The sequence below is a fragment of the Hetaerina americana genome, unplaced genomic scaffold (genome assembly GCF_022747635.1).
Source record: "Hetaerina americana unplaced genomic scaffold, ioHetAmer1.1.p SCAF_10, whole genome shotgun sequence".
Lineage (NCBI taxonomy): Eukaryota > Metazoa > Arthropoda > Insecta > Odonata > Calopterygidae > Hetaerina > Hetaerina americana.
The window spans coordinates 53,151,878-53,165,737 of NW_027286070.1; the positions used below are offsets into that span (position 1 = coordinate 53,151,878).

Below are 13,860 nucleotides of genomic sequence, written 5' to 3' on the forward strand. Positions count from 1 at the left end.
CAAAAAATACATTTACTTAAAATATGAAAATTGTGAAAAAAATCAGGTGCATACAAGCTGAAAACTTTGAATTTTCTAAAACACTACATGTACATTTTGTAATTGGATATACAAGGTTTGTTTAAGTTCAAGTGTCTCTAAATTTTTGGTTACTAATTATTGACATCACAATATATAATTTCCCTATAGATATATATATTCCCTATAATTTCCCCAATGCCATGACTCCATTGCTACCATTGCTAATGTTTCTATAGAGGTCCCTTCTGCCTTCTGGAAGACCCGGCTAGTTCATAGCCAAGGCTTCTTGGGTTCATTGTGATACGACGTTCTGTGTTCTGTGAACTGTCTCACCCACCGAAACACATCCATAACACCATTGCCACATATCTTACTCGATTGATGATGGTAAAAGCAAGGCTTTCTTCTCCCCCGTATCAAATGTATTAATACTTACCAGCAGCAGATGCACTTCCCGCTACTCAACTACGCCAATCTCATCTACCTGGTACCTAGTTCGCTGACCTATCTGTGCCATTGAAGTCAGTTGAAAACATATTTTGGAATCAAAGCTGTGGAGTGATAGTGGGCACTTAGCGATGCCAAAGCGTTCATATCTCTTGCTTTGCATATCTATAACCATGTGCCATGCTTCTTCTTTTGCATCCTCTCAGTAGTTTTGGCTATTCGTTCTACAGGTTTCCAATGGCATCCAGTGGCCTTGCTCTTGATTAGGGATAACCCCTGTTTGCATCCAGTATTATCTCTCCTCATACCTCACTCATGAAATTCCCCATACCTATCTTGTGCAAGTGCCCTTATCTTTAGTCTGGTCTTTGATTGCTGATTCTAAGTTGGAATTAATCTTTGACAATAAAAAACCAGAGTGATACACTCCTTGAGCTCTGTAATGGGGGCAAGCGATTTAGCAGTCAGGTATAAAAGAGGGGAAGAAGGTGGTTCTTTGGAGGGCAAATTTTTTCTGCAAAGGGAATCTATTAAAATCCAGGAAGGATATTGAAGAAAAGGTAAATTAGATATCACCATTTCTTATTACAGGATGATGATAGATATCCTGGCAGGTGGCAGATTTGAGAAGACTTCAGAATTTGATAACTAAGATACACGCACCCATTCCAATATAACACATGCAAATCAATCGTATGATTACATTAAAAATATTTTATATACATGTTGTGATGATTCAAAGCAACAGGAAGGGTAGAAATAAATGTCTGTAAATGAGTTATTAATACAAAAGTTATTTATTATTTTTATATAATGTGTGGACACATACTGGATACCAATTTTATCTCTTCAAAGTTGAGTAAAATTCGTTTGATTCAATTTTGGAGATGACATTAATAAACTAATTGAAACACTTGCAATAGATAGCTTTTTTGTGAACAGATATGAAAATTTGTCACAGGCATTAATTTATAATAAATGTGGGTGATGCTTGTACGGAATCATTCACCAACATACTCGTATCTTAATCACAACTTTAAAGAGTTAAAATCCTACAGTTAAATAAATTTGATAGTTGCATATTTTTCTTATTCTGATGACATACCTCGAACACATAGTTATCACTTGATGTTATACCATCTCCAGAGACTAGTTTTTTACGCCTATATATTGCCTGTAAATTTGAGAACATTATCAATTTATGAAAACATTGAAGAGAATTGATTACAGACCTTAAAAAGGTTTACTAAGTTTTCAATATTTGCTGATATTAAATGTTGTTAATAGCTGGCACACACACATTGAAGCATTTCTATACAAAAGCAATAATGCTTAGTGCAAATACAATATTCTTCCAGTTTTTGATGTCGTGCACATTGGCACTAGCACCACAATATAGACAATTTTCATGCCTGAAACAAGTACCTAAATTATTTTAAGGATGAAAATAGAATTAGAACTAGCATTTTTGGTTCACATGTATTTACAAGAGTCAACTGAAATTCAAATGGCTTCAACTAACCTGGAAAAGAAATCCTCATGCATTTCATCTGCACATTAGTTACGTAGCTCCCTATGGGAGCCCTTGGAAAGTAATATTGCTAAATTATAATGGGCACAAATACAGCAATATGTAAATGCACTACTTAAAATTAGTATTTTGAGTTTTTTTTAAATTTACAGAGCTGTAACGTATTTCATAGCACAGCATAAATATGGATTTATGCATGCATTACAAGTTCGTCGGAAAAAATATCTTAATCCTGCAGTTTCACTCACTCATATAGACACAACAAATCACACTTATGCACAAAATATGTAGTTTCTTATTGGGATGATGGAGCATTCCCAAAAAAAGTACTCAAAACACCTCCCCATGAGCACTGTCATGTTTTTACAAGCAGTGTTCTCCTCCTTTGGTATTCTCATTAAAAAACGTGAGATTGTACACCACACTTCCTTAGAGCCCACGGGTCAATGCAAAAATCAGCAAAGAGGGGCTGGAATGGCTTGCACAACATTTGCATGAGATTTTCCTTGGTTAATAATAATCATTTTGATCACTTATCTGCCCACATTTTACCCTTCTTCACTGCTTCTTTCACTTTCTTCATCAACTCTTTATCATTCCTCAAGAGAAATAGCAGCATGTTAAACATTTTGTGTCCATTTATACATTTTGGGAGATTATAAATGAAAACTGTGGAGATGGTTAGCAACACTAAAGGGGGCACATTTATACAATTACTTCCAAAGAATATGCATGCATTTGCTATGTTCCGATAAAGGTAAATCAAAATTGCATCATTTTTTTGTCAAAATGAAAATCAGTTATACAATTAATGAAAATTGAAAAAAAATGTAGTTTAGAAATCTATTTTATGCCAAGAATGACATAATGAGACACCCAATGATTTTTTTGGTATCAAGGAAAACAAATAATGAGGAATGAAAGAAAAGTTAATTATGGCAATTTTACATTGTGTGAAATGATTACAGTAAGGTAAATGAACTACTTATGGAGTTCAAAATGATAAAAAAAGATTTGATGGTCACATGAATTTAAATGTATGCACCTATTTATACCCATCCATTGTATAGCGTTGCCAGGCTGCAAATTTCTCTCGTTTCCTTGGGCAACGTCCAGCCCGCCTTATGTAGACTCCAAATTCACAAGTAGGAGGAAGGCATTCCTCGCTCTGAATGCATCTGTTTTCAATAAAGTTGAAGAGGTACATTAGTGATTTGCAAAATACCACATTGCATTACAAAAAGAACTTCATAAATGAACCCAAAGATTAGCTCGGTTTAATAGGTTTGCTTCATCATCTATGTACATGCTAGAAAAAATTCTTGACAACCCATCAAACACAATAGTGATTGATGGCAGGTACAATTTCCATGCATTTTAATTGATACGGAATTAAGGTTGACAAACCGGCATGAATATTACTTCATGATTACGGAAGCAGTCAGGTATTTGTTATAAATAATTTCTAAATTCAATAAGAAGATTGTTCAAGCTCAATGCATACATATACATACGTATGCATTTACTTGAAAATAGGAGACTAAAGCTCCAAGCATCCTAACAATATGACATTCCCAAGCTGAAAAAAACTATTGACGCTATGCTACATGGATGCTCTCCAAATTTTTGCACATTTATTCAATGAAAATTAAGAAAAAAGTTCCTTGAACATCTCTTTACATGCTATAGCAGCTTTTGAACTAAAAAGTTCTGCAAATACTTCTTTGGTCCACAATAAAATGTTTGAGAATAAATGAGCCAACTGGGCAGCTAGTTACCAAATTCAATAACTGAATTCATTCCTTTTAACCCATCACAACTTCCCCTACCATAATATTCAAAACTATATTGAATTATGCTAGATTTTAATGAACTCTTTCACCTTCACATTATTTTGCAACATAAGTTGGGAAAGAGTTAAATGCAAAGAGTTCCTATTCAAAAAGTATGTATTCATCATGCATGACTCGGCATAAATGAATCAATTGATGCTTTTCAAAAACTAATTCTATTACATCATGAATTTCATTTCATTGAAATTTGTTTACTCTTTTACTTCTCTGTTCAAAAGAAAATTGGTAAGAGATGGAGACTTTCCATGCAATGGCAGAAGTTAATTATGTAATTGGCAAAGTTAAGGACATTCAAGTGAGGAAAACGGGAATTTATGATAAGAACTGAATTTCACCATACTCACAGTCTATCTGGCAGGGAGAAATACTCTTTCCCTCTCTTTGCTCTTATGCACTCTCGCTGTTTATCAAAACAATCACAAGAGCATGACCCACTGCTGCTACTAGTTGGGTATCTCACTGAGTACAGGCTTGGACATCGGCAACTGAGAAAAATCATGAAAAAATTATCACTAATGCGAATAAAAGTCATTTAAAGAATGAGAGGTGAAGAGCCCTTGGAAATTTTAGTACAGAAGTAACACAAATCGGAAAAACAATTCTAACATTTCTGAATGCCTTGGGTGCACTGTTGGGAAAATGTTAGACACTTTTCAACTGGATCACAGCTAGTTATATGAGATTCACATGTTTACATTCTTGAGCATTGGTGAGGAATGGGGTATTCCCATATTTTTAAATATTTTGAAAATGAAAAATATAGGAAAGTACCTGTAATAAAAAATAAAAGCAATTATCATTCGCATCATAAGGCTATTTACATTTTCTAGCCTAGCATCTGCTTTGTATTGACAGCATATCATTTATCCTGTTAAATACTTCCTTATTTGAACTTTATCATATCATCTCCTAATATATGTAACAACACTAAACAATAGCTAATATAGGATTAATTAAATTTGTCAGTGTTTTTTTCTCCATTGTTCTTAAGTAGACTTACTGATGATAGCACACCTTTGTCAGTGATTGATTTTAAGACTGAAAAAAATCACTTAGGTCTGTTCCCTGGAAGTCACACCATTTTATCTTCACCACAATTAAATAGGCAAATACAAAATAAACAAGGTCTGCTCCAAAAGTAGTAGGACTGAGTCGATTAATTTTTGGCAGAATTGATACATTCACTACAAAATCTTCGAAATAGTACCCTTGTGCATCTACACACCGCTGCCAATGGGTTTCCCACGCATCGTACGCCTTCTGGAAGGCGGCGCCCGGAATGCTGCTAAGCTTCCTCGTCACGACCTTTTGTAACGCTTCCACCGAGCCGTGGTGACGTCCTCTCAGCACGGATGTGAGGAGGGGGGAGTAAAAGTTCAAAGTCCGATGGGGCAACGTAAGAGCTGTAGGGTGGCTGAGGGATGGCAGAGAAGCTCTAGGCAGATCCCCGTGCGAGTTTCCTTTTGTTCGTCCGATAGCACTTGTGGCACCAACTTCGCCCACACCTTTCTCATGCCCATGTTTTTGGTCACAAGTCAATACACATCACTTTTAGGGATGCCAAGGTCATCAAAGACCATGTGAACACTTAATCTGCGGTCCCCGTCTGTCAAAGCCTCTTTTCTAGATTTTTGTCACTTCTTGAGGTCGAAAGGCGTCCTATACGTTCGGCGTCTTTAACAGCTTCTTTACCCTCCCGAAATAGCTTTTGCCGCTCAAAAACACTCGATCTACCCATGGCATTATCATCATAAGATGCCTTGAGCATATCATGAGTCTCTTTCCCGATTTTGCTCAGTTTGACGGGAAATTTGATGAAGCGCTCGTCCATGACAGAGCGTAACAACGTTATGGAGGTTTTGCGAACGATCCGCACTCCACAGAGGCTAGGAGCCAACTGCCACCGGCCTTTTCTGAGACTCCCCTCCCTAGAAGCCAGCCAGAGAAACCGCCGCCCGTTCGTCTGTCTATGCGGGAAAAGTAAGCCCTAATACCTTTGGGGCAGACCTTGTATACTTACACAAGATAAACAACACCTCAAATGCGCTGTAGTTATGAAATATCTTTAATTAGTAATTTTAATTATAGGGTGTCTACAAAATTTCTATTTCAGAAGAAAAACTTTTCACTAAGTTTAATTTGTTGGCGGTTATGGTAAATTTTTCAGACCTTGAAATATGAATAAAATCCACACGGTAATAATATTTTCAATGATTTAAAAAAGGAAACTGATGAGTTTTTATGATAAAACATCATCATCAAGAGGTCACAATGTTTCTGGCTTTTTTGTTATATATTTTTTACAATGGTGTGGGCGTGGGTGGTGGATTGGAAAGAGGGTATAGTATAATAAAGGAGAGACAAAGTTCTTATATGATATTGTATGCTGCTGAACATACATTATGGTCCCTCTACACTTACCCCAGCTGATTACAAACACATAATACCCTGCCTGTGCAAACTACTCTTGTCCATGAAAAAGATAAAACTCCATTAAGAATGACAATAAAATGAGAAAAAACTAGAAAGCAGAAGAAGGCAGTATTCTTGGGGTAATGGCATATTTACTAATTTTCTATAACATGTGGAAAGGCCGTAAGGATGGCTTTTTTTTGCAAAACGAACACCTAAATGATCGTGTGCTGAAGATATAATCCGTATAATTGTTGTTTGGAAACACATGTTTATCTTAATATGACCATTCCTTTCGTTCAGACTCTGCTATGATACTGACGGACTGTTATGCAAACTCGGAGCAAATACTAATGAAAATTTTAACTTTCTAGTTAATACCTCCAAGCAGATGGTTGCTCAACAGTCCTGTCAGGCCTAAAACTTGTGAGGGGTGTCCATCGTCGAGTGTCAGATCTCAGACCACCGCTTGATGAATGCCTGAAGTGTCTCACCATAACATCTGCGGCTTTTCCTGTGTCCCGTGGCATCATTTCCTCCATTTTGTCTTGGCATTCACATTCAGTGTGGTTGTAAAATACAAGCTTCTCCACCACACTTCCATGACCACTGCCAAGTGTTGCTGTCTGAGGAAGAGAAAAAATAAGCAGTCCTTTTGAAAACTAGTCAGAAAAGGATAATAACATATAATATAAGATTTCTAACTTCAAAGATTATTTCATTCATGCCTCACTTTATGTTCCAATAAGAAAATTTCTCTAATTAAGGTAAAACATTAAGTTCTAAGACATGTGAAAGTTATACATTAAGCTCAGAGGGCAGGTTTCTTTCTCATACTGGCTTCATTCTCACTTCTTATGATCGAAGAACATTTCAGTTTGGTTTGCTTCCAATTTTGACAAATATTTCCTTAAACATTCAATATTTCCATAATTTTACCACCTTTTATTGGTAATTTCTTAGTCTTCCAGTTGAAAACAAATCAAACTACGAGTATCTACATCTACACAATACTCCGCAAGCCGCCGCAAGGGCGTATGGCTAGCCCTTCATGCACAATCCCTATCATGTTACCTTTACATAAATATTAGTTTGATCATGTACTCGAAAAATGTTTATCGCACGAAAGAAAGTACTTACATGCAGCAATATTCAATAACAGGATACGTATATTCAAATTATGCGGTAGAACTGCTAAAAAGATGGACCTATTACATTTAAAAATAGCATGCAGGATCTCGACAAAATATATATACGAGGGTCATCCGGAAAGTAGTACCCGTTCGTGCCGCATGAAGTGCTGACGACGCGAGTAGCCGCTGGACGAGGTCAGATAGCTTCAGTGGCTTGTCTGCCTTCTCTGAGCCAAGTTGCGTGACGCTAGCATTGCCTGTGTTGTTTCTGTGATTGTTTACAATGTTTAAAAAAATTGAGAACGCCGCCAGTTGTGAAGTGAGGGCAGTGATTAAATTCCTCAATGCAAGAAACGTTCGCCCATGTGATATTCATCGCCAATTAAAGGAGGTGTATGGAGACAATGTAATGGACGAGTCGTCTGTTCGGCGGTGGTGTCGCAACTTCAACATGGGGAGGGGGAACACACACGACGATGAGCGTTCGGAGAGACCGTCTGTCATTACAGACCAACTGGTGAGCTCAGTTGACGAATTCGTGAGGAACGATCGGCGCGTCACAATTGATGACATCTGTGAGCATTTTCCCAATGTTTCTCGAACAATTGTTCATGAAATTGTTAAACACCATCTGCATTATGCAAAAATTTGTGCAAGATGGGTCCCTCGCGTATCTCAATGAGCTGGCGGCGAAGGACTATGCAGCAGGAATACAGAAACTTGTCACACGTTATGACAAATGCCTTAATTTGCTTGGAGATTATGTTGAGAAGTAGTTTAAAGTATCCTCTTTCAAATAAAATTTTTTATGTTTGTTAATATTTACTTTTGTGTCTTTAATTCACGAACGGGTACTACTTTCCGGATGACCCTCGTACATTACCAATTCTAATTATCTCCAGCGCCTTTGCTGTCATATCTATTTTGATCTCAAATGGAACGAGGAAAAACGGCATTTTAAATCTATCCGTTCTTCTATAAATCACCCTGATTTACCAAAATAAGTCGGGGCCTGTAATATTTCTTTAACTAAGATAATCTCTAGATAAGTAACCTGCCTAAAATTTACGCAGTAAATTAAACATGTATTGAAGCCCACGGTCAGCTAGTGGATCCCATCCTAATTATTCCAGTAGTGTCGTGACATTGCAACCTTGTTCATAACAACTTTTCACAAGCCTGGCAGCATCGGCATAGAACTTTTGGAGCAACTTCCTCGGAGGTGGTTTGTCGAATGCCTTTTTAAAATCTAGAAATATAGTATCGATCTGAACGTTATTTCCTCCCGAGACCCAAATATTATGAACAAAAAGTGTCAGTTGAGTCTCGCAAGATTCGGAACCGAGTTGGTTTTTTGTAAGTAAATTCTTAGAATCGAGATATTTCATGATTGAAATTACAATTATGTGCTCTAAAATTTTCCATGAGATGGATGTGAGAGAGATGGGTCGGCGATTACTCGGATTTTCTCTGTCTAGTTTTTTAAATATGGGAGTGGCATTGGCTACTTTCCAGTCTTTAGGTACTACGCGATCATTTAGAAATTATTATTTTAACAAACATTATTTCCAAAAAAGGAACTGTTTCTGAGGCCATCGTTTTGTATACGCGAGCAGGGATTTGAGCATGGTTTGTCGATTTGTTTGGAATCATGTCTTTAAGTTGAAGTTCGATTCCTAGAGAAGATATTACAATTTCAGACATGGATTTATAGAAGCAATCCAGTAGTGATTCCCATTGTTCCCGTGAGGTATTAATAAAAATGCTATGAAAATAGTGTTTTGATGTTTTAACTTTTTCTAAACTATTGGTAAGTTTTTGCCACGGGCTATTTAGGGATAATACCGTCGACTTTTTCCCCTGAACCTCCCGTACATAAGACCAAAACGCTTTTGGGTTATCGCCCAAATATTATACCTAATCTTTTATTTTTTAATTCTGTTAACGCCAGGTGACATATATTCCATGCTAACGCTTTAGCTGTTTTATAGTTATGTATTATTTCATTTTGTTTATTTTCAGATTGGTCCTTTTGCGATTTCCTCATTTTTTAATACCATGCTCTTAGGTGTTTTAATGCTTTACGTACTTCTACGTTGTACCATCTAGGTTCCGTCCTGTCACTTTTAAATTTACTAGACATGTGTTTTTCTAATGCATCCCGTGTGACGCCGACCAAAGTACTCAACAAACTGTCACTATCTCTGATACTTCTAAATTCCTAAAATGAACCATAGGAATGCTGCAGCTCACGCCATAATCCTTCGCAGTCCGCCCGGTCAAAGAGGTAAATTTTTCTTTTGGGTTTCTGATTTTTCATATTCATCAAGTTAATTTTAACTAGCAGATTCTGTCGTCACTTCGTCTCTCGTGTTGCTGTATTTAGGACGTCACTGGATGAATTTGTGGCTATAAGATCGAGTATATTGTTTCCTCTGGTAGGTGTTAGTACCAATTGGTTAAACGAATTTGATGTGAAAACACGAAACAGTAACCCGCATGTCTCCTCGTCCTTACCTCCTGCTTCTCCGTTATCATTATCGTTTTTACAGTCTATGGATGGAATATTGTAATTCCCTCCGGTTGCAATTCTCCTATTGCGTGAATGGGAATCCAAACTAGCAACCTCTCTTTCTAGTTCTAAAATTCATGTTTTTCCGGCATCTGGAGGCATGTAGTATCAGCGGCATACCGTATTAGTAGCCACAATGTAAACCCATTGGGGAATTAATAACAAGTACTGAATTAATACTATCATGTCAACAATTCAGGGAAGTTATTCGAAGCGCAGCAATGATCGATCGATGGCTTCCAATGGCCTTCAAATTGATCACGTCATCGTTAGAACTGTGCACCGCTACGGCAGTGATCTCTTTTACTCTCGGGTCGATGGATTGAAAACTCGTCATTCTCCTTGGAGACATCAAACAGGATCAATAAAATGTATGCTTCATTCATTAAACAGAACATTGGGCTGCATTCCTGTCCCAACCGAGATGAAGTGGACGGTCGTAATGGGAAGACGGCTACGGTCAACAACTCATAACTCCCACAGAGAACCCACCAATTACCTAAGCCGGCAGAAGGGTCTATTTTTTCGATGGGATTACGAATTAGGGCGGGGTAAGGCATGAATCACGAGTTAGAGTTTGTCAATGGAGCAGCAGATGGCTCTTTCGGTGGATGTTGACCCAAGACACCGGGAATGTCAAACGCGGACTCGAGGCATCCCCAAACACGTGCACCCTGGTTTTCCACTCATGTCATCGACTACTCCACATTGCTGCTGGATGGCAACGCTGAAACACCGGCTGTTAATGAGATTAAAACACACTAACTACTACAATTATTCAAAGATTTCTCCCTTCCTTCCGCTAATTTGTAGAGCTCGAATAAACTTTACCATAATCTTTGTCTTCTTAATACTTGGGTGAGCTAAGATCTTAGATAATTTCATTTCATCAACAGGCTTGAAGCTGATCTCAAACAAGATATGGTATCTTAGGCCTAAAATATGACATACACGATCCCAAACATTTTTCAAAGCAGGAAAAAGAGAACAGAATTGTTTTTAAACGAAATCGCAAAAAACTTGAACTCTTAATAGCAACACAAACAATTAATCTAATAAAAAGGAGGCTGCGATATTTCAATTGTCATTAACATATGAATGCATTATATTTGATCGATCCATTTGAAAATATGAATGCACTATATTTAACATCGATTGCGTTGGTGGTTGGGTTGCAAATTAGTATGCAAATCAGTAAGAGCAAGCATATAACTTTTTCAAATAAAAAGAATGCAAATAAGGATATTTACACTCTCTTTGGAGGAAGAATCCCATGTAGTAGTCATTGCAAATATATAGGCGTTTATTTAACTAGGGAGGGGAGTCCAAGTAGTTAATGTGACTTCGTTGAACTTGTAAAGTACTTCGTTGGGTAGTGATAAATTTAAAAGGAAATAGCGTAGCCACAAAAGAAAAAGCATATAAGGTACTGGTTAGCCTAATCCTAGAATACTAGTCCAGAGTATGGGATTCATATAAGATGGGACATATTTAAAAGATAGAAAAATTTCAAAGAAAGAGAGCATGATATGCTCTCGGAAGGTACAAAAGAACAGACAGTGTTACGGAAATATTGGATATACTGAAATGGGAGAGTTTGAAAAATAGAAGAAAAAGGAGTAGGTTAGGCACGATGCATAGAATTGTGAAAAACGACGAATCGTGGGAAGATTTATGGAAAGAGAAACAAAACCCAAACTTGAAGGGAAAAAACGACCAAAGTTTTAAGATAAAAATAAGAACCAAAAAAATAGAAAAGAAAAAATACACTTTTTAAAACAGAACTATTGTTGAATGGAACCAGCTGCCTGAAGTTTCGTTTGAGCCCTTTCCATCCAATTAAAGGAATTTTAAGAATAAGTGTAAAGTAGTAGCCACTGGGAGATAAACTTTATTGGTAAGTGATTATTATATTATTGTGCTTATTAAAAATATTGCACTGTACGTGATGTTGACGGCGAGAGAAGTTATATTGCAAAAGTGAACGATGTGTTAACGGTGCGTGATTTTGAACGGTAAATGAAGTTTAAGAGTGCGTAATTATGGACGGAGTGTGGCGATGGACGGTGCGTTGTATGTTTGGTGTGAACCGAACCCATGTGTGATGGTAAAGGTGCGGTTGGTGATCTTAGAGTGTCACTGTATATAAGAGCATTTTGTATCATGTCTGTTTTTGCGTATGTTTGTATGTGCATCGTAACAGTAACCGTTGACCAGGCTTGACCGTTACCACCAGGATAATTGCCTTGTTGCAATAATAATAATAATAATTTGTGTGTGTGCCAAATTAAGACAAACATCTGCTTCAATTTTCCTGCTTATGCAGACTACCATAATAATGACCCACCACGCATATGTTCTCGGACTGTTGGAAAAACCGGGTGTCATGGGTTTCGCTCGCGACTACCCGTACCCTAGGCGTACACATTCGGGTGGAGAGAAGAGTAGTGAACTCGGGTTTCGACATCACTAATATATTCCAATTAAAAAAAAATGTTGATAAAGATATCGTTTTAATGTGAAGTTATTATTTTCCTCATTACTGTGATAAAATGGTGATTTCAGAATTCCGCAACCCTAACGGGCACCTTAATCATCATTTAAAGAAAATAATGTTTTCCTAATCACTTCATTATGAAAGGGAAGTCAAATGCCAAGTAAATAGGATCGAAAATGTAAAAAATAATCTTATTTTAAAAATTAGCAATTCCTATGGTGATAGATGGTATTAGAGTATTTGCAAAACGTATGCAATTTCATCAAAATAATGAAACCAACAAATTAAAATATTGCGCGCATGCAATTCACATTCGCCAAGGTCCCTTTCGTTTGGCAGTGGAACTGAGTCAATAAAAACAGCGAGTGGAATTTTTATTCAACAAAATGCAGATGCTCTCTTCATTCATTGAAGACATTCGCAAAACTATTTACAAGTTTCAAAGGGGTTGAGAATTGAAATAGCTTTCCCAGGACAACTTTACATTCCCGATTTTTCCCATCGTTTGCTCGGTGCGGTACTTGCCTGATGCCCCGTGCCATTTATTAGCTCACCAACCGACCTCACACACGTGAACATCGGGACGCTCTCATGAGATGCGCAAAGTGGAAGCGGGCGAAGAAGATGCAGTTTCTGAAACGGAATCGGAATCGCGTGCGTTTGGTAGATAGGAGGTGGGTAAGTGGGCGGAGGAGGGGCTCGGGAGAGGGGGCCCACCCACGAAGAGCCGGAGCGGTTGGTCGAAGGCGGGCTGCACGTAATAGGCTGGTCAAGGAAGTTGGGGAATAAGGCGGGAGGGAGAGGAAGGGTTTCCCCGCGGGCCCTGCCCTCATTACCGAGATGCCCTTCGGGAACATAAACACGAGGAGACCAGGGCGGTGGACGCTGATTAAGGTGATACGAGCAGCGAAACCAGCGTGAAAAACGTGGGATTTTTTTTCCCTACCGTCTCGGAATTGTAATTTACCATGACGTATTTCGCTCTTAAATAAGTTGCGCCCCACACGCTTTTCTTGAATGGAATTCCTTGCGAATCTTTTACTTTATTCGGTGACTTCAAATTTCCAATTAATGAGACCCAATTATTTTGGCCTGAAATTTTTGACAAAATTCGAGAATGAATAATCAATCAATCAAACACTCCACTTACTCAACTTATTGGCGTAATCACAGACTTTCCTAATACGACTAATGAGATCCTACAGATTATGAAATGTTCGCTCATTGCAGGCAGACGTGAAGGTAAAAAAATTGAAAGCTGGCAAACTTGGTTTGCTTGGGATTTTTGTTCCTAATCATCGTTTTTTTTTACCAGTTTTAACTTGAAGACGTATTTTTTAGATAAAATGAATACCCCCAGGGAATGAATTTCTCCCTCACATAAAGTTATCTGG

General features: G+C 37.7%; 1 protein-coding gene across 1 annotated transcript in view; it reads right to left on the reverse strand.

The window, feature by feature from the left end:
* Positions 1 to 1,291: 1,291 nt before the first annotated feature.
* The window catches only part of LOC139700125 (uncharacterized), a 599,750-nt gene continuing 587,181 nt past the window's right edge, over positions 1,292 to 13,860 (reverse strand). Inside the window, exons 4-6 of the mRNA XM_071598655.1 lie at positions 6,646 to 6,890; positions 4,197 to 4,337; positions 1,292 to 3,177 (exon numbers count right to left, since the gene is read on the reverse strand). Coding sequence (XP_071454756.1) covers positions 3,045 to 3,177; positions 4,197 to 4,337; positions 6,646 to 6,890 — 519 coding nt within the window. The 3' untranslated portion in view covers positions 1,292 to 3,044. The remainder of the gene's footprint in view (positions 3,178 to 4,196; positions 4,338 to 6,645; positions 6,891 to 13,860) is intronic.